Consider the following 20,849-nt stretch of genomic DNA (forward strand, 5'->3'; position numbering starts at 1 on the left):
AACACACCAGAGTGCCCTACCCTGTGAAGCCCAGGGTACAGGACAGAGAAGTGCTCACAGCTCAGAGGCAGTTGAGACGCTGGCTTCTGACTCAGCCTTCTGCACAGGCTATGGGGTGCACAGGCTACATGAACAAGGCCGGCAAGTGTGAGGTTTGCGTGTCTGCTTCTCCAGATTCTGTCTGGCCCTCCCTGGGCAGAGAAGATACCTGTCAAGGGAGACTTCCCACAGAGCTGTCAGTTCCCACACAAAAGAGTGAAGCTCATTTGTGCCCAGAGCTCCTTCAGGTATCTGAGTTTCTCAAAACAATCAATATAACTTTTCTGCCAGAGGCGTATCTGGGTGTAGCATGTTCTGGTCTTCTGCAGTGCAGAGTACCCCAAGCTCCCCCATCCCTCAGCCGTCATGAACATCACCACCACCATCCTTGTGGCAGGAACAGACTGTATTAGGGTTCCCTGCAGCAAGGTGGGCACTGGCTTAGAATCTCATCTTCTAGTTTGGACCACCTTGGCAGCTGGCTCTGTGAATGTGAGATGCTTTCTTTACCTTTACCACCGTGCATTGCTGCATAAAAGTGACTTGGTGCTTATCTTTTGGTCCATGTTTATGTGTAAGTTTGAATGTCTCCTCCTCAGGGGCAGGAGCCTGTTTGTATCATGCTCGCTTGTATACACACACACACACACACACACACACACACATTGTCAGTGTTCTGTTGCTGTGAAGAGACACCATGACCACGGCAACTCTTACAAAGGAAAACATTTAATTTGGGCTGGTTTACAGTTCAGAGATTAGCCCATTATCGTCACGGTAGGGAAGATGGATGGCAGCACGTGGGCAGACAAGGTGCTGGAGAAGTATCCTAGAGTTTTCCGTTCAGATGCACAGGCAGCAGGAAGAGAAGAGAGAGCCACTGGGCCTGACTGGGCTTTTGAAAATTTCAAAGCCCACTTCCAGTGACACACTTCCTCCAACAAGGCCACACATAATCCCTTCAAATACTGCTCCCCTCTGGTGATGCAGCATTCAAATCTATGAGTCTGTGGGGGCCAACCACAGGTTGATTATTCTTGTCACCCATATCAGTGTGCTTTGGTGGCCTCAGGGTGTTAAAATCTAGTAATAACAGATAGGGTGGAGGGCATTGTGTTTATGGCTCCGTTTTTCAATACTTAAGGTGTATTTAAACAATGAGATTCTAATTAAACATCTGATGACCCTTAGGGCCCTTCACATAGGCCTCATCTGGTTTGACCACTTTCACTGCACGGATGAGGAAACCATCTTGGTCACACATAGAAAACACACAGGTTCCAGAAGTATTTTCCAGCTCATCCTGAAACCCCTGCATTTCTGGAGTGCCTCCGCTCCATTCTGAACCCCAAGAGTCCAAGAGGCTCTGTGTGCTGCCCTGTACCTTCTGCCCTGGTGTCAGCTCTGACTTTTCCCAGGGACTGAGGCTGTTCCACTTCCGAGGAGAGCAGAGAGGGGTCAGTCCTACTTCCTGGAGCAGCGTGCTACCCGAGAGGCCAAGACAAGCCGTTAGGATGTGCTGGGCTTTGTAGAAAAGCCACAGTTGCTTCAGATTTTATAACATCCTGACAGCCAGCAGATGCTAGCCCAGGAGTGCTCCCGGTCAGGCCCGGAAAGGCTGGTGTCAGCTGCTAATCTGCTGCCTCCTCTGGTCCCCTGACTCGCTCCTTCTGTGCCGTCTGCTGCAGAAACAACCAAGAGACTTGGGGTCAGTCCGAACAGTGCCCCTTGAACACATTTTCTTGGAGAAATGTGCTGACCTACTTCCTGAGTAGGTAGCAGATGTGTGTCACTGAGTGAGGAGGGACTTAACGGGCGAGCAGGAATGGCCTGATTGGGCCAGGCCTGCAGAGTGCTCCTCACCTCCCTCCCCAGCTGCTGGAGACACGGGCCATCCATGAGGGAGCTGCTGGAGGAGGGTCAGTGCCCCGACTGTGAGGTCCACATTCATGCCTCAGGGGCTCAGGACCAGAAACACAATGAGAATTGGCTTCCCTTTCTGGAAGGATGGGGGACTGCGTGTTCCTGATATCTTTCTGCGCTTCAGATGCAACGCCCCCCCCCCCCCCCCCCAATATGAGGTCTCCCTGGTGATCTGCTCCCTCCGTGGTTCCTGCCTTACTCCATCCATACTTTCTGAACAGACTAGGGGTGGAACTCCAGTGATACCAGCAGTTGTCAGGCCCAGCTGTTTGGTCTGCTGTGTGTGTGTGTGTGTGTGTGTGTGTGTGTGTGTGTGTGTGTGTGTCTGTCTGTCTGTCTGTCTGTCTGTCTCGTGGTTAACCTCAGTCACCAGAGCCATGTTTAGGAGAAGCTGGAGGAGTTGTGAGCAGAGGGCAGAGGTTTAGGAGCCAACCCTGATGGCGTAGATTTATGGAGGGCCCTAGGAGGAGCAAGTGTCAGCTAACCATAAGCAAGGGGTCTGCAGAGACAGGTGTGGGCAGGCACGTGTGTGGAAAGCAGCCTTCCTGAGCAGAGGCTTCTGAGGTTCTCATTACCACATGCCCAGCTCTGCTGAGGCAGCAGAGGTCCCCTCTTCAAGACAGCTCTTACGGTGTGGGTTTTTACTGTGTGTTCTTTGCTATTCATTGAGTGACTGTGTGAGACTGGCCTATTGAGTTGTTGAGTTGTGTTTATGTGGGGGCATGCATTTTCATTTCCCGCTGTGTGACGTCGTTCGCTGGTGTTTCCAACTGTTGATGGCAATGTGGGTAGTATCTGGCTTGAGGCCGTGTGAAGAATGCTGCCATACAAGTGTACATTCACCTGGCCTGTTTTCCAACCACGGTCTCCTGCCATCATTCCCACCAGTGAGGAACAGGTGTCCCCTCATTCTACATCCGTTTCTCAGGTACATCAGCTGCTGAGGAGGATGGGCACTTTTCATATGGTCGCTGGCATTGACTTGCTCCTTTGTGAAGGGTTTCTTCTGTTTCCGCTCTTGTAGCCTGAGAAGTCTGCCTCTTCCCTAGTTAACAGGAATACGTCTGTCTTCTGGAAGCTGGAAATTGAGGATATATTTAATAACAGAGTTTTCCAGGAAGGCTTGGGAATGGCTCCTCCTGGCCGCAGGATGCTCCCTTCTGAGGAGCGTCTGTCCTGTGTGGCTCAGAGCCATGCTGTCCCTTTGTCCTACTGAAAAGCCGTTATTTTGGCCTGGGTTGTCACTGACCCCTGCTGCTGTCCTCTCTTGGACATAGTTCCTGTGACAAAGCGGAAGCCAGGATGTAGGTGAGTGGAGGCACAGTCAGTCACCTGAGTGTTCTTTCCCGTTGGCATTGTGCCCCGACCCCCACTGCATAACACTGGTCTGTGATAAGCTGGCATCCACCCCAGCACCTTACTTTTTGTTTTATAACATCGAATCTGACTTGTTAAAGAGGTTTTTACATTCCAGCAAGGTGGGAATGATAGGGCGGGCACTCTTGATTATCTCAGTAATTCTTTTTATTGAAAAAAAAAAGGTTTTAATTTTTGTTAATGTGTCCGTGTGTGTGTGTGTGTGTGTGTGTGTGTGTGTGTGTGTGTGTGTGTGTGTGTGTGTATACCACAGGAATGTGGGGGCCTCTGGAGCTGGGGTTACAGGTGTTTGCGAGCAGCTTAATGAAGGTGCTGGGGACTGAACTGGGGTCCTCTGGAAGAGCAGAGAGTGCTCTTCACCATGGAGCCATCTCTCCAGCCCCTCTGTAATTATGTTTCATTGAGAGGACTCTAACTGAAGCCTAAGAGGCTGGATTTGAGTATAACACCAGTCTGTTTGTGATATACTGTGTTCTGACTATCTCTTGTTGAAGAAAACAAACCCCAAATTTAATGAGTCCAGGGTTTAAGCAAAGCATGCTGGGGCCAGCTGGTGTGTCTTTACCCTCATAGCTCTAGGGGTATAGTTTGACTTGAGCTGGAGACCTACGTAGGACAGTTCACTCATGGCTGGCCCCGACGCCGTCCTCTGAGAGCTTACCTGAGACTGTCAAGGGCATGCAGCCTCAATTTTGTCCCTGTTGATCTCACCTCAGAGCTGCTCAGTCTTCCTCACAGCTTGGCGGCTGGCTTCCCAGAACAAGCATTCAGGGGCAGCACAAGTTGCCATTTCCAGAGAAAGACCCAGGCCCAGACGTTAGCCTAGTGCCGCCGTGCTCTGTGGATCGCAGATGTCATAGGCCCACCCAGACTCGGAGGGAAAGAGCACACACGCACAGAGCCCCTGGAGGCCCTCACTCTGCACCTCCCATCCCCGCTGACAGCCCCCTCCCCTCTTCCCCTTCCCCCAGCCCTGACTGCTGCTGCCGGGAGAGGAAAGCTGGAGGTCTGCGAACTGCTGCTGGAGCGTGGAGCTGCTGTGTCTCGGGCCAACAGGAGAGGGGTCCCCCCTCTGTTTTGTGCAGCCCGCCAGGGGCATTGGCAGGTACCTGGGGGCCCCTAGATGCTTCAGGAACAGTGGGTGGGGATGGGATTCACTGCTGAGAGCACTTGTAACCCTTGAGGCTCTGTCCCATCCCTGGCTTCTCCCTCTGCCATCATGACTGCTCCTCAGAGGCCAACATGACGGACAGGTACAGTCAGTGAGGCGGACTGGCCAGAAGACTGGCCACGCCACAGACACGGTAGTTCCCTTAACTCCAGGAGGATTGGATTACAGTGCTATAAGATCCACCGTGGCATATCTGCTGCTGTTATTTCTTTGTAGCCTGTCCGTACAGCATATTTGAACAATAGCTACCAGGCTGCTTCTTGGAAGAACTATTCTTACACCATCTTTAACGCAAGGGAGCAGCAGGGCATCGCTGGCCCTCAGCTGCTTCCTTCGTTTTGAAACAGCGACCACATCTCTGCTCATACTCAGTGCCATGGTTACGCCTGCGTTGTGCACACACACACAGCTTCAGGACCGCTCATACAGTGCCTGTGACTAGCCCTCTGCCTGCCTCAGCGTCTCCTAACTGACGAGGAAGGGGGAGGAGATTTGCTGGTGCATGAAGTGAAAGCAGAGGGAACATGCCACTCCATCACTGGCACTGAAGCAGGTGACGTGCCTGGGTAACCTGGGCCGACCAAGTGGATAAAGTGGCTTCCTCCAGCACAAGGACTACATTCGACTCCTGCCTGTGTTTCTGATTTTTCTCCCCAACCTTACTGTGCATGGTGTGAAGCACATGGCTGATGCTAAGAATTCACTTCGAGGAGCTTTGCTAAGAGTTGTCCTCTGAGAAGGACAAGCCACCCCTTGGTGCTACATCTTGGCAAAGCATGTAACTGAGGGTGCAGAGTCGCTCTCCTGCCTTAGATCCTTCTCTTGGGACTATAGTTTGCCCCCCCCCTCCAGTTTGTCCACAGATGTCAAATCTAAGGATGCTCACGTCCCTTATAATGGCATGGTACTTGCATTTAGTCTATAGATTGAATGCCATTAGTTGGTTAAATCTATTGCTTCAGAACCCTAGATACACAGGACCAGTTTGGAACCTTAATGGCAAGGGCTGGCCCCTTCCTATCCTGAGTTAGCCCCGCTTCCTCCCAATGTGACTGTCCTACCAGTCACCTAATTGTGACTGGCATGCCTCACTACTAATTCTACCTGGTATACGTGATTTTGTACATATAACAACTGGGCACACTAAAAGAATACATAGAAAAAGATTTTGTCGAAACGAATACAGTAGAAAGATTGTTTGGGCCCCACGTATCACACATCGGGTGGGAAGGATGAAGAAACAGGCTGGGTATAGAGACTGAGCCTGTAAGCACAGCAGGGGGCTGATTCTCAGTGCTCCTTTCAGATTGTCAGATTGCTTTTGGAACATGGCTGTGATGTGAACCTGGGTGACAAGCAGGGCCGGACACCGCTCATGGTGGCTGCCTGTGAAGGACACCTGAGCACCGTGGAGTTCCTCCTCTCAAAAGGTAGGGTGTGTCGCAGTACGCTGGCTGCTTTTGCAGAGACCCACTAGTACTTTTGGCTTCCCCATGAGTCTTTTCGTCCTGTGGCTTTTCTAAGGCATGATGCAGCCTGGGGGCTTACCATTCGGCCTCGGTGAGACCCTCTGGCCATGAAACCTGCTCAGGCTGACACACTCCCAGGCGGGCATCCAGATGGTGGGACCCTCGGCAGCCCAGGTTTATTCGTGTTCTGACATTGTATTACTGGACTTGAGGATATTACAACCTGTGGCCCAAGTCAGATCCAGCGGCCCCTCTTCAATAAGCCAATTAAAAGAACCAAATTAGAAGTAGAAGGCAGAAAAAGGAAATCTACTCAGTGTGGCCACACTGGGAAAGGGACAAAGGTCCAGCAGCCTCCTCAAGTCTATCTTGGGGTCCTGAAGTGAAATCAATGTTTAATGTAAGGGCCAAGGATACGAACATCTAAGTAGTTCCGGTTGAGGTGTGGTCCCACATGCCACTGGCCCATCATTGTCTGGGCTTCCATCTTGTCCTGTTAGGTGGTCTAGCAAGTTGTCAAAACTGGGAGATCTCTTCTTGGGAGACAAGTTCTCCCTCTGGCCGGTGTAGTTTCCTTCTCTCAGCATGAGATTCTTGGGGGGAAATCTCATTCTTTGGGGTCCATTTTTCAACAGTCTGGTAGTGAGATTGGGAAACACAAGTGTCTTTTAGGACACCTTCATTTCTGCCAACCAGTTATAAATGGACTCTTCTCTCAGGCGCTGCTCTTTCTTCCCTGGACAAAGAGGGCCTGTCAGCATTGAGTTGGGCATGTCTGAAGGGTCACAGGGCCGTGGTCCAGTACCTGGTTGAAGAAGGAGCAGAGATAGATCAGACGGACAAAAATGGCCGTACTCCCTTGGACCTGGCCGCCTTCTATGGTGACGCAGAGACGGTGGGTACTAGTGGATGTGGGTACTAGTGGATGTGGGTACTAGTGGATGTGGGTACTAGTGGATGTGGGTACTGGTGGATGTGGGTACTGGTGGATGTGGGTACTGGTGGATGTGGGTACTGGTGGATGTGGGTACTGGTGGATGTGGGTACTGGTGGATGTGGGTACTGGTGGATGTGGGTACTGGTGGATGTGGGTACTGGTGGATGTGGGTACTGGTGGATGTGGGTACTGATGGATGTGGGTACTGGTGGATGTGGGTACTGATGGATGTGGGTACTGGTGGATGTGGGTACTGATGGATGTGGGTACTAGTGGATGTGGGTACTAGTGGATGTGGGTACTGATGGATGTGGGTACTAGTGGATGTGGGTACTGATGGATGTGGGTACTGGTGGATGTGGGTACTGGTGGATGTGGGTACTGGTGGATGTGGGTACTGGTGGATGTGGGTACTGGTGGATGTGGGTACTAATGGATGTGGGGTCACTTCCGGTGTGGGCGCCTTCCCGTGTGCAGGATGGGTCAGAAGGAACGAGGTGCCTGCCCTGAGGCACAGGCTCTGTGAAGCTGTCTGACTGTGGCCTTTGTGTGTGTACACACACGTACACATGGTGTATGGGATTTTTTCAGTTGTCTATAACTCTGTTACGTGCAGTCCAACCCAAGACTGTTAGTCGAGGTCTTAATGTGCTCTTTAAAGCCTGAAAGTCCTACCCCTACCAACTGCATGTACTGCAGACATGGAGTTGAACATGTATGCCCGATTCATAGCTTTATTTTTATCATGTAATGCTTATAAATAAAATTCCTACATAGCTCATTCAGAAACTACTTTCCCTTAAGAAAAATTATTAAGAGAACAGTTAATTTATAATATCCTAATTGTTTTAAATTATTTCTAGTTATAATTTTCATTTAGAAACTGAGAACTGGGAGATGTCTTCCAGGGCAGATGCCATGCTCTGTCAGCATGCGCATTCCAGACCTCTGCAGGCACCAGGGCATTGCTGAGCTACCTGAAGCCTGCTTTCTTAGTCCCATGCATCCGATGAGAGGATGAGCCAGAGAGACACATGTCATGCTGTGGAAAGGCAGTGACCTGGGGCCAGGATTTTATTCATGCATTCAGGCATCAGTAGAAATATCGCTGGACAAATAACTCTTAAAAGGCCCCACTCTCAATCTTTATGGCTCCATGCTCAGAAATGCCCTTGCAAGGTCATAGGGTAATGCTGTTTTGTTTTGTTTTTGTTTTTGTTTTTGTTTTTTGTTTTTCGAGACAGGGTTTCTCTGTGTAGCTTTGTGCCTCTCCTGGAACTCACTTGGTAGCCCAGGCTGGCCTCGAACTCACAGAGATTCACCTGGCTCTGCCTTCCGAGTGCTGGGATTAAAGGCGTGCACCACCACCGCCCGGCGGTAATGCTGTTTTTTTAAAGATAACGTCTCACACAGCCCAGCCTGGCCTCCAGCTCCCCACTGTAGCCAAGGTTGGCCTTGCACTTCTGACCCTCCCCACTCTACCTCCCAAATACTCTGATGGCAGATGTGTGTGCCACTATCCCTGGCAGTAATTCTGTTTTTAAAGCTCCCTAAGGACGGCCCACCACCACACAGCCCCTCCCCACTCCACCGCGAGTGGGAGCTTGCATTTCCATCACAGGGCTCCAGTGTCTTGACGTCATCGTTAACACCCACCCCACTCTTTTAGAAAATACAGTCCTGTGAGTGTGGGTTGATACCACACCGTGGCTTTGATTTTCATTTCTCTAATAACTAGGGACTTGCCATCTATTTCACATGCTTGCTGGGTCTCCTCTTCGGAGAAGTATCTGTTGACGTCCCTTACCCACGTGTTGGTTTGGTTTTATGGTTGGTGTAGCTCTTTCATATTGTAGAAAGGAGCTTCGCTAGTGTCATTCTGAATACCCAGCGGATTTATTGGTAGGAAACACGTCCTGTTGCAGATACACAACCATCTAAGCTGGACAGAAGTTTCTTTTCTAGTAAGTGGAAAATTTGGAGGGGCGAAGGTAGCTTTTTTTCTTGGCATTTCCCGTGTCGTGCACACACAGCTGTTTCCTCATCCCCAGCCTTGATACGGTGACCTCAGACACCCCGTCTTCACAGTCCTGACAGTGTCACCCCTTTCTTAAGCCCTGAAGTGACTGACTCTGGCCCATCTGGTTCCAGGCTGCTCACGTCTGCAGCTTGTCCTCTCACGCTGTGTGAGTCTGTGTCTGGAGCATGCCAAAGGCCATTGCAGCAGCCTCCCTGCTAGTTGCAGGTGAAAAGGTGACCGTGAGTCTTGTCTGTGGCCGTGGAAGTGGGGTCAGACACAGATCCTGTACTTGGGCTCACACCTGTCTGTACCTGTCGGTTTGCCTTCCTCATCACTGACTTCAGCAGAGAGAGTCCAGCCAGGGCTGTAGCCCCTTTCCTTGGTGTCCGTTGACACACACCCCCTCCCAATGACCAGAGACCCCCCGCTCCTGCCAGGGACTGTTCCTCAGGCTTGTGCTGTCCCTGCTGCTCCAGGTGCTGTATCTGGTGGAGAAGGGAGCCGTGATCGAGCACGTGGACCACAGTGGGATGCGCCCCCTGGACAGAGCCATAGGCTGTCGAAACACCGCTGTGGTGGTTACACTGCTTAGAAAAGGAGCCAAGCTAGGTCAGTGAACCCCACTCCAGCGGGGAGGCGGGGCGGCGGGGCAGCGGTGCCAGAGGGTTGGCGTCCAGCACCTTTCCTGAAAGGACTGAAGATTACCTGCTGGTGGCTGGCAGCGTGTGTGTGTGTGTGTGTGTGTGTGTGTGTGTGTGTGTGTGTGTGTGTGTGTGTTCGTTCTCTCCGTTCTCTCTCTCTCTCTCTCTCTCTCTCTCTCTCTCCCTCTCCCTCTCCCTCCCTCCCTCCCTCCCTCCCTCCCTCCTGCTCTGCTCTGTCTCATTGAATCCCAGTCATCCCGTAAACTGAAGATGCTTTTGATTTTCTTCTTGTTTAAAAAAAAAAAAAATTACATTTTATTCTGTGTGTGAACACAAGCTATACGCAGAGGGCAGAGGGCGGTTTGTGGGTCCCAGGGATTAAACTCGGGTCCCCAGCCTTGGAGGCAAATGCCCTCAACCCCTGAGCCATCTTGCTGCCTTTTAGCATGTAGCATCCTCTCCTGGTAGGCAGTGAGCAGAGGCTAAGAGGGAGGGACACTCACACCAGGAAGTGTTAGCGTCTTCCTTTTTTAGTGCTGTGATGTGAACATGGACAAGGCAACTTAGAGAAGGAAGAGTTAGAGTCCAGAGGGGGAGTCCACGACCATCACGGTGGGGAGCACGGCAGCAGGCGGGCATGGCGCTAGAGCAGTAGCTGAGAGCTTGCATCTGATCCAATGGCATGAGACAGAGAGAGAACTGGGAAAGGTGTGGGCTTTTGAAGCCTCGAAGCTCACCCCCGAGACACACCTCCTCCCACAAGACCACACCTCCTAATCCTACCCAAACAGTTCCACCAACTGGGACCCAACCATTCAAATATATGAACGTATGAGCCTATGGGGGCCATTCTCATTCAGACCACTGCGGCTGGGCTCTGCTGCACTTGCACATGGGCTGAGCGTCCGCGGCTAGAACGCCCTGGATGGTTCTGTAGAACAAGCTGCTGTTCTAGCGTTATCATGACAGCTTGACAGAAAGTTCTGACCCCGGTGCACACAATTGCTATGAAGAAGTGGGCAGAGTGGCCTTGGCCAAGGGTTGTGTGGAGGCCCATGTATGTGGCTAGTAGAGCCTCACGTAAATTTGGCATGTACGCATGGAAGAACCGCAGGGCCCATTTGGATTTGCTGCCGAGGCCCTTTGACCATGAGCAGGTCCGGGTACAGGGGGGCCGCATGGAAAATGGTTTTTCCCAGTGTTGAACCAGTTTCCCTTTTTACCTTGATCCTGTATGTAGGCAGTGGTGATGCCGTCTTTGTACCTGAAATCAAACACAAAACACGAGGTGCTCCGTGGCCTTCCAAGGTCATAGTACGTGGCAGAGCTGTGTGTGTGATTAGCAGTGTCCCAAGGGACCGGGCAGAGGACCCAAGCTAGGACCTCAGAGTGGCCTGTGGTCAGAGTGCTGGGGCCTTGGGCACAGCAGCTTCCCACCCCTGCTATACTGGGTGCTTCAGGGAGCCAGGAGGATGCCTTTAAGGGCCTCCTTGCTTTTCTGGACTCCTCCTCAGGTGAAGGTGAGCATCTTCGTTTCCAGTGTTAGTGGAGCGATAAGATAGCTTTTGTGGGCACTGATGATTCCTCCACAGGGCTTGCCATGGCATGAAATAGTTGAGAAGCTTAAACCAGCCTGCTAGAGTCCCACTGCGGGGAACGCCGGGCACAGCAAGCACTGCCTTGCCCTGAGTTCCTGCGGCTGGTCCTGTCGGGCCGCAGAAGGGAACTGCCTCCTCCTGGGGGGCCGAGGAAGCACCTCTGACGGCATGTTTATTTTGCAGGAAATGCCGCTTGGGCGATGGCCACATCCAAACCTGATATTTTGATTATACTTTTGCAGAAATTGATGGAGGAAGGAAATGTGATGTACAAGGTAAGAGGCTTCGTCCCTTTCTGGGCCGCCGTTGTTGACTTGGGACCACCCCTGAGTTTGGTGTTGGATGTTGCAGCCACGCTTCTGTCAGAGTGTGTGACTTCGAAAGAACGGAAGTTCCCAAACTTTCTAACCTGACCTCTTGCCCAGGAGCCTGTTAATCTCCAAACAGTAGAATCTTAATGGGAAAGCACTTCTCTTTGTGTTTGAGAACAATTGTTGGTGATACTCCTGGCGCTGGCTGTGACTTCCTGTCTAAGCTCCTGCATGAAGGAGAGCCACTGCTAGGTCAGCTGCACGTCCCACAGGAAGGTCCCTTGGCTTCCCCGCCTGTCAAATTTCCAAGCATGGCACTGGACCTTGTCACGAGGTACATGGCAGAAGACACCAAGGAGCATTTGTAGAAGAAGAGAACGTTTCAGGGGACAGGAGGAGGAGGACGCAGTGGCTAGCTGTTGGCTGCCGAGGTTGGCAGCCCCTGGGAATCCTAGGCCCGCCCCCCTGGGAGAAGCAGAGAAAGGGATCCTACAGGTTGTCCTCTGACCCCCCACGTGCATCTGTGGTGTGTGTGTGTGTGTGTGTGTGTGTGTGTGTGGTGTGCCTACACAATACGTGCCAAGTACATCAGTGTATTTGGAAAGGAAATTAAAAGAACCAGCCAGTGTTCCCCTCTCACCCCCGGCCTTTCACTTCCCAGTTCTTAATTCTCTAAATTTGGGGATTTTAAGTGTTTTTAGTGATATTTTTATTGAATGTGGCCAAGTAACATGCTGTCAGTTTCTCAAGAGATAGGTTGTTTTTTTTTTCTCAGTTTCCCTCAGAAGTGGAAATAAAACCTACAGATTCACAAATTTGACTTTCAATTTTCCCAAAGGAGCTACCAGTTTAGATCCATGGTGGGTAGCTCTGGTAAATGCATGCAGCTTTGCAGTCTCTCCAGACCGGTCAGCCACTGCTGGCACAGAGGTAGACACAGGTTCTGTAGGCTCAGGTTCTGTAGGCACAGGCAAGGCAGTGTGGCTCTGCCCCAGGAAAACTGTAAATCTATGTCTGTGGCCACCGCCTGGCTTGGGTAGGTGTGGAGGCCCTTTACATAGGTTGCTACTCCTTCCAGACCTGTAATTAGGTAGAATTAAGATTCCCAGGGGGCAGGGGGCGAGATCGTGACTACCTATTCCTTTTCACTACTAGGCAGCTTTATCTGCTATGCTGTTCATTTATTTCCTTTCTGTTTTTTTTTTTTTTTTTTTTTTTTCCCCCCGTAGTAACAAATAACTAGGCATACAGCATGACCCAGCAGGGTTCCAGCTTGGAGTCGGTTGGAAATTGAGTTCAGGGTGTATATTGTTGTGGCTTTGAAGTAGTTTTAATGGGGGTTCTGCTAGGTAATTATGTCAGAAATATCAAGCCATTTCCAACAGGCTGCAGCTCCTGCTGAGCAAATGCATTTCCTCAGCCTGGAGAGGGCTGGGCTCTGGCTCTGATTTTTGAAGTCAGTTCTTCAGCGCGTCTAAAAGAAGCATTATTATTATTCTACAGCAAGCTGCAGGTTTATCCGCGAGGCACTAGCTGCCTTAGAAACTACAGCATTTTTTTTTTCATCAGGTTTTTATTATACTTGAAATTCAAATATATTTCAGCGAAACATGGTTCTTGAAATAACACTGAAATTACATGCGAGAAGATAATTTGATGGGTGAAGATGGGGAGTTCGTGATTTTGCAGTTTACAAACACTTTTCTTGTTCAGCCGTCTTTTTCCTTGCTGAGTGATTACATGTGAAGTCGGTGCAGCCTGATCATGCTCAGACTAGTCAGTCTCCTGGTTCCTATAAGACACCTACCCATCCGGATCCTTCTTCTGGGCCATGATGATTTTACGTGGTGGTCTTCAGCATGGTGGTTCATCTTAGAGCCTCTGGGAAAGGTTAACTTTATGTGGGTTTTGAATCGTAGAAAGGGAAGATGAAGGAGGCGGCCCAGAGGTACCAGTATGCCTTAAGGAAGTTCCCTCGGGAAGGATTCGGAGAAGACATGAGGCCGTTCAATGAACTGAGAGTCTCCCTGTATCTCAATCTGTCTCGATGCCGGAGGAAAACCAACGTAAGCCGGAGTTGTTATCCCCGCCCCGTTCGTTCCTTAGCAGCAGGGGACGGCCATCCCCTAGGCTCAGTCTTGGGACTACCAACCTGACTGGGGTGCTGTGGGGACCCGGGGCTCTCAGGGACCTCTTACAGGTCCAGGTCACAGCCACTGCCCACCTCCCAAAATGCTGATGAATCCACTGATGTTGAACTTCCTTTGCCTCAGTGAAAGCAGCAAATGCAAACTGCGCCCCCTTCCCCCCAGCTGGGATGCTGCCAGTGCTGTGAACCATCAAGAAAAGTCTAACCCAGTCAACCTCTCACAGTCAACCTGCCCTGTGGCCATTTTCTCAGAGGGCCTGCTTAGTAAACACTCCTGATAACCAGTAGTGGTTAACTTGTAGTTTGTTACTAGTAGATGTTTTGTAGTTCTTCCTACCGATGTTTTGAACAGCATCCTCCCCTACCCTCCCCCCACTCCCACCCGGTGTAACTCACCTGCTCCAGGGCCACACCACCTGCCCTGCTGAGAGAGCAGAAGGATGCAGCCCTGCACACAGACACCTACAGACTGCTCCTGGCCTGGACCCTCTCCTGCCCCCCCCCCCCCCCACACACACACCTTCTGTGCCCTGTTACCCCTGTCCTCTCCTGAGTCATAATTGCTGCTTCTGTGCTGGATTCTTAAGAATAGTCATAAGCTCCGATTATCCAACTTTAAACAAGCAGACGGGGAAATGCGTCCTGCCCTGCCTCCCCAGAACCCTGACCCCCAGGTACCAGGGCTCTGTTGCCCTCAGAGCAGAGCTCCTAGGAGACAGTCCCTTTTCTCAGTGCTACTTCTGACTCGTGTGTTTAACTGTTGACTCCAGGACTTTGGCTTGGCAGAGGAATTTGCTTCGAAGGCTCTGGAATTGAAACCCAAGTCCTATGAAGCCTTTTATGCCCGGGCAAGAGCAAAGAGGAATAGCAGGTACTGTCTGGGGTCACCCACGTGACTACGGGAGCCTAGATGAGTTTGAGGGTATTCCTTCATCAGGGTTGTTACTCAGACAATCCCCATCCCTTTTAATAGAGACCAGGAGCTTCCAAGAGTGTGGTAGTGGGTGTTACTCTGGTGGCTACCCTTTCATTTTCCTGGCATTCTGGTGTCTTCCCCACCATACCCCAGCACAGAACACCTGCTGAGGTCTGGTTTCAGGGAGACTGACAAATAGGGGTGGCACAGAAGCAGAAGAGGGTAATGTCTGACCTCTGAGTTAGAAGGGGACATGATGGGGCAAACAGGATTCTGGCACCCTCTGTCTGCAGGTCTGTACAGATAGATCAGGGATGCGGAGTCACAAAGCCCTGGGTCAGAGTGCAGCCCTGGACTTGGCCCCGCATCTCTGGGCCAACCAGGACTCCACCACCTCAGCCAGTGCTTGAACCTCACTCTTTCCCCTCTGGGGACAGCTAGCATAAGGACAGTTCCATTCCGAGTATGCTCACACGTGGCGTCTAATCACATCTTCTGCTTCCATATGAAGGCAGTTCCTGGCAGCTCTGGCGGACCTGCAGGAGGCTGTGAAACTCTGTCCCACCAATCAGGAAATCAAGAGGCTTCTGGCCCGTGTGGAGGAAGAGTGCAAACAGCTCCAGAGGAACCAGCAGCAAAAGCAGCAGGGTCCCCCGCCAGCTTCGTCCAATGACTCAGACAATGAAGAGGATGTGCCAGCCTCCAGTTTAAAGGACCACTTCCCCATCGAGGAGGCCGAAGAGGAAGAAACGTCTTCACAGGAAGAATCCATTTCCCCAACTCCCAGATCCCAGCCCCCGCCATCTGCCCCTTCCCCGTATATCCGAAACCTTCAAGAGGGCTTACAGTCGAAAGGCAGGCCAGTGTCACCACAGAGCAGGACAGGAATCAGCAAGTCCCTGAGAGAGACTGTAGCCCAGCCAGGCTTGGTTATGCAGCCGACCAAACAGGCACAGATCGTGAAGACCAACCAACATCTGGGTTCTGGGCAGTCGAGCATGAGGAATAGTAGCACAAAAATACAAGTCTCTTCCCAGAACCCTCCCCCAAGTCCCATGCCTGGTAGAATATCCGTAGCCCCTGCGGGGAGCAGAAACCAGCATTTAGAGGGAACGGGTCCCTTCGCTGCAGGAACTGGTTGTGGCCACTTTGGGGATAGGCTGGGCCCCAGCCAGAACCTCCAGCTGCAGCGCAGTGAGAGTGGAACTGCATATCCTCTACCGAGCAAAATCAAAGCTGCCGAGCGGCTCTTGGCTCATGCCTCCATGACTGTGGATGTAGCTCCAACTCTGAGCCAGGGTGGACCCGATGTGCGACACCCGGCTTCCCTTGCCAGCTCGGGCTCTTCTGGTTCTCCGTCTAGCAGCATAAAGATGTCAAGTTCCACCAGCAGTTTGACTTCAAGCAGTAGTTTTTCAGATGGATTCAAGGTCCAAGGCCCAGACTCTCGAGTCAAAGACAAGGGCACCAACCCGGTGCAGGGCGGCACCACTGAACACAGGCCCCGCAATACTCCCTTCATGGGCATCATGGACAAGACTGCCAGGTTTCAGCAGCAGAGCAATCCTCCCAGTCGCTCCTGGCACTGCCAGGGGGCAGAGGGGCTGCTCACAAACACAGCCACTGCAGCTGGCCTGCAGCCTAACTCCGACAAGCCCCCTCTCAAGCCAGGAGGCTACTGTAGCCAAGCCAAACCTTGCTCAGTTTCCCCCCTGGGCACGGGTGTCCCCAACGGGGCACAGGTGAAGGAGCTGGAGGAGAGGAAGTGCCAAATCCCAGCCCTCTGTCCAGACAGCAGGATAACGAAGGGTGTGCCCCACCTGTACCAGGAAAACAGCTCTAAGCAGCCGCCCCACGTCAGTACGGAAGCCCACAGGAGCCACCTCACTTCAGCGAAACCAAAGCGATCGTTCATAGAGTCGAATGTGTGAGCCTTGAGCAGTCCCTATGTTGTAGTATCTGGAGTGCAGTCTGTTGGCTTGGGTAGCGAATAATGTCTTCTCTTTTTTTTTTTCCATAATAAGAATTACATTTTAGCCATATTTTCCACCTCTTGGGTGGATCTAATGCCATTGACATATTAAAAATGTAGCATAAAACTATAGTACATAGCTAGAAATCGCCCACAAACAGGAATGCTAAACAATTAAAAACTACACTCGGCTTCTACCTGTCAATTTAAAGGCTGCCAAGAAGATATCAACTGAAGCTGTTCTCTTAGGAGATGTTTGGTTTGCTGTGTACAAAAGCACATCTACTTAGAGAAAAAAGAAACATCCACTGGTAAAAGATTTTAATTCCTGACATAATATCTGGAAGTGTATTCTGGGAAAGATGGGGGAATGTTCAAAAAGTTACAGATCCCTTAGTCACACCCCAGTTCTTACATATGTATAAACTGCAACCTGAGTGCTTTCTGGCCAGATATAATAAATGGGACTGTAAACAGGTTTTTTCCTGTTACTGAAATACGAGCACACCCAAATATCATTCCCATCGTGGCAGTTACTCAAAGGGGATCACACATTTACTTCCATGTTAATGGTCTTTTTTGCAGAGTATTTTTATAGCCCCTTTTTTTTTTTGGAAATATATTCATGCTTCATGGTGTTGCTGATAGAAGGGGAAGGCTATCTAGACTTTCGGTTGGTAACCAGGTCAGATACTTTTGTGCAAAAGTACCAAGACAAGCACCCTTGGTGATGCCGATGGCTTAGCTCTAACTGGTTCCGAAGGTGCTCTGGACAGCGACGGAAGTCCCTGAAACAAGCCTCCGATGTCCTCTAGGGACAGTGTTTACACAGGACCCTGGAGGTCTGGGGGGTTGGTTGTTTTCATTATGCAGTCATTATTTCGCAGTCACATGTTGTATATAGAAACAGCTAGCCCAGTTTTATTCAGGCTTGTACATATAACTCAGAAGAAGTTAACCTAAAGACAAACCACAGAACCCTGCCATCCGTCTGCATGTTCTCTGTAAGCTCCATCCATGCTGGTTACTGCACTGAACGATGCGCTCCCATGGCATGTTAACAGGATACCCCTAACGGCACTTTATCTCGTTGTCTGAACACCTCTGAGGTGCTATTCATATGTAAAGATAAGGTACAGGGATGAACCTTGGCTTATGGTATTTTTATATGGTGTTATTGGAGGATGTTCAAATGCTGGTTTGAGAGAGATTGGGGGGGAGTATTTTATATGTTGAGATGTGAAATGTATTTTCCAGACCTGGGGAGAAGGAAGTTCTATATTTGCAGAATGTTTTAAAAAGGAGTAGCCATGATGTTCGTGTGAACATCACTAAGGTTTTGTACGAATAGGAACCTTGCAGTGTCTTTCAGCGTATGTTCCTGTGTGTGTAGCGTGCTTTGTACAAGAAGCTAGGCCATTTGTATGAGCGTTCTCCGAGCTCTGCTCTAATTCCTATGGCTATTTATTGTTTTCTTTAATATTTGTGAAAGTCTTTCTTTGGTTATGTAGTTTTGTTTCTGCACATCTACTGTACTTCTCCATATGGAATAAAAACCATTACTACAAGTGGGTTGGCATTCATTGATAGGGGTAAGTAGACAGTAATACCTCCTCAACAGCTACCTGCCTCATTTTAATGGTACCCTAAAGGGTGAAAAACACTTTGTTTTTTTTTTTTGTTTGTTTGTTTTTTTTTTTTTGTTTTTTTTTTGTTTTTTTTTTTAAATTTTTATTTATTTTATTATGTATACAGTATTCTGTCTGCATGTATGCCTACATGCCAGAAGAGGGCACCAGATCTCATTACAGATGGTTGTGAGCCACCATGTGGTTGCTGGGAATTGAACTCAGGACCTCTGGAAGAACAGTCAGTGCTCTTAACCTCTGAGCCATCTCTCCAGCCCCTGTTTGTTTGTTTTTTAAAACAGGGTTTCTCTGTGTAGTTTTGGTGCCTGTCCTAGATCTCGCTCTGTAGACCAGGCTGGCCTAGCTCTGCCTCCTGAGTGCTGGGATTAAAGGCGTGCACCACCACCGCCCGGCCTGAAAAGCACTTTTAATATAGCAATAAACATGTGTTTCGTCTTCATTCCAGAATGAAGTGGAAGCTTCTAGAAATTCCAGAGTCGTCTAGCATCATAATTGGTGATTTTTCCTTCAATAGGAAAGAAGCATGAGGAACAGGAATGTGTACTAATGGGCTTGCTGGCTGGCAGCAGGTGATCTGTGCCATGGACTGGCAGTGCCCTGTGCTCCGTTAGAGGGCAGAACTCTGAACAGCTTGGGGGCTGGAGAGATGGCTCAGCCAGAAGACCCAGCTTCAAATCCCAGCACCCACCCACATGGCAGCTCACAACTGTCTGTAACTCTAAGATCTGACACCCTCACACAGCCATACATGCAGACAAAACACCAGTGCACATAAAATAAATAAAAAAGAATGGCTGGTTCTTTTAGCACATTTGCATTATTCAGTTAAAAGGGTCTTTTTGTCTTTATGCCCACAGATAGAGCAGTCAAGAGTGAGATTGTTTTCCTTGTATCATGATACACGATTCTTACTTGAAATATTTATGTATTTTTAACTTAAAATTTTTTGAGACTTTTCTGTTTGCATACTGTATTCATATTTCCACAGCTTCCTATGCCCATCCAACTCCTCCCCATCACCCCCATGCCCTCTCACATTCATGACCCTTCCGTTGTTACACACACACACCTACCCCTAATCAACTGGGTCCAGTTATTGTTGCTTGTATGGACATGCGTTTAGGACTGGATAGCCTATTGGGGGCTTGCCCCTTGAGAAGATTAATTCAGCAGCCACTAATTGTCTGTAGTTCTTCATCTAGTGGGGACTCTGTGAGACTTCCCTCATCCTTGTTGGCATATGTCTATTTTTTTTCCAAGTACTTCTTTTTATATCTATATAAGATTATTATTTTTTTACATCCCAACCGCAGTTCCTCCTCCTTCCTCTCCTCCCAGTCCCTCCCCAACCTCCTCTCCACCCCCCATGAGCCCAGGTTAGTTGATTCTATGAGTTTTTGGTGATGTCCTTGAGCCCTCTGGCTCCTACAATCTTTCTTGCCCCTCTTCAGCAGGATTCTGAGCTCTGCCTAATGTTTGGCTGTGGGTCTGCGTCTGTGTCCATCAGTTGCTGGATGAAGTCTCTCTGCTGACACTCGGGCTAGGCACCAACCTGAGTACATTAGCTAAGACTCCTAGCAGTGGGGGATACAGAGCCTGAACTGGCCATCTCCTGTGACCAGGCAAGACTTCCAGTGGAGGGACTGGGATACCAGCCCAGCCACAAAAGCTTCGACCTACAATTTGTCCTGCCTGCAGTAGGTGTTGGGGTAAAGGTGGCATGACCAGTGACTGGTTGGTTCAGCTTTAGACCCACGCCATGAGGAGCCCACCCACCCCTGACACTGCCTGGAGGGCCAGGACCCAGAGGCTGGAGGGCCCAGAGACCTAGGACAGAACCAAACACGACGTGGGTGTGTGTGTGGGTGTGTGTGAATGAAATGATCCCTAATGATATTCTGCTATACACAAATAACTTTTTAAAAATAATTTTCCTGAGAATTTCATATATGCATACAAGGAAATATGACCATAGCCCCAATTTCCTCCCTCCAGTCTCCCCATATCCCTGTCAATATGTACTGTCTCAGCTCCATGGTTTTGTTTTTACTAGCCCATTAAACCCAGTTCATGCTGTGTATTATGTGCATGGGTGTGGGCCTTACTTGAGCAAGGGGATCTACCTGTGGGGATGCCTCCCAAGAGATGGACTCTCTCCCTTGGCCACCATCACCTGCCAGGAAAGACTGACTTTGGATCTGAAGCTTAGTAACTACTTTAGGTTACTGCCTTGTTCCTGACGTTGCTGGAAGCCTGACTGTTTCTAGTCCTCAGCAGTGTTTCAAGGCTAACACAGAAGAATGGGACAGGAAGGCCAGAGTAGTGCTGAGGAGTGCATAGCTCCTGCCTTGACCACCCTGGACAGCAGCCAGTGTGTGAGGACTGTTGGAGTTGCTGTTCTGATTTCAGCCTTGATAAAGACAGGACATGCTCATTATCCAGGCAAGAAGTGAAATCCCAGGAAGCTGCAGGTCAGAGGGCACTGGGCACTGCCCCCACCCCCTGGGCCACAGCGTCCCGGGGGGGGGGGGGGAGTGTCTTGTTGAAGAGGGGGTTGTTTGGCAATGTCGGTTTAGATAAAAAGTCAACACTTGGACAATTAGTTTCCAGGTATTTTGCTTTATAAGAAATCTTAACACATGTATTTTACTTTGTGTGTCTGGGTATTTTACCTGCA

General features: G+C 50.1%; 1 protein-coding gene across 1 annotated transcript in view; it reads left to right on the top strand.

Annotated features, from left to right (window-relative positions):
* Positions 1-17,130, top strand: part of Tanc1 (tetratricopeptide repeat, ankyrin repeat and coiled-coil containing 1) — a 191,404-nt gene extending 174,274 nt beyond the window's left edge. Inside the window, exons 19-26 of the mRNA XM_059260505.1 lie at positions 4,311-4,444; positions 5,817-5,940; positions 6,699-6,874; positions 9,413-9,545; positions 11,359-11,450; positions 13,406-13,552; positions 14,406-14,506; positions 15,063-17,130. Coding sequence (XP_059116488.1) covers positions 4,311-4,444; positions 5,817-5,940; positions 6,699-6,874; positions 9,413-9,545; positions 11,359-11,450; positions 13,406-13,552; positions 14,406-14,506; positions 15,063-16,482 — 2,327 coding nt within the window. The 3' untranslated portion in view covers positions 16,483-17,130. The remainder of the gene's footprint in view (positions 1-4,310; positions 4,445-5,816; positions 5,941-6,698; positions 6,875-9,412; positions 9,546-11,358; positions 11,451-13,405; positions 13,553-14,405; positions 14,507-15,062) is intronic.
* Positions 17,131-20,849: the final 3,719 nt, after the last annotated feature.

The sequence above is a fragment of the Peromyscus eremicus genome, chromosome 4, assembly GCF_949786415.1.
Source record: "Peromyscus eremicus chromosome 4, PerEre_H2_v1, whole genome shotgun sequence".
Lineage (NCBI taxonomy): Eukaryota > Metazoa > Chordata > Mammalia > Rodentia > Cricetidae > Peromyscus > Peromyscus eremicus.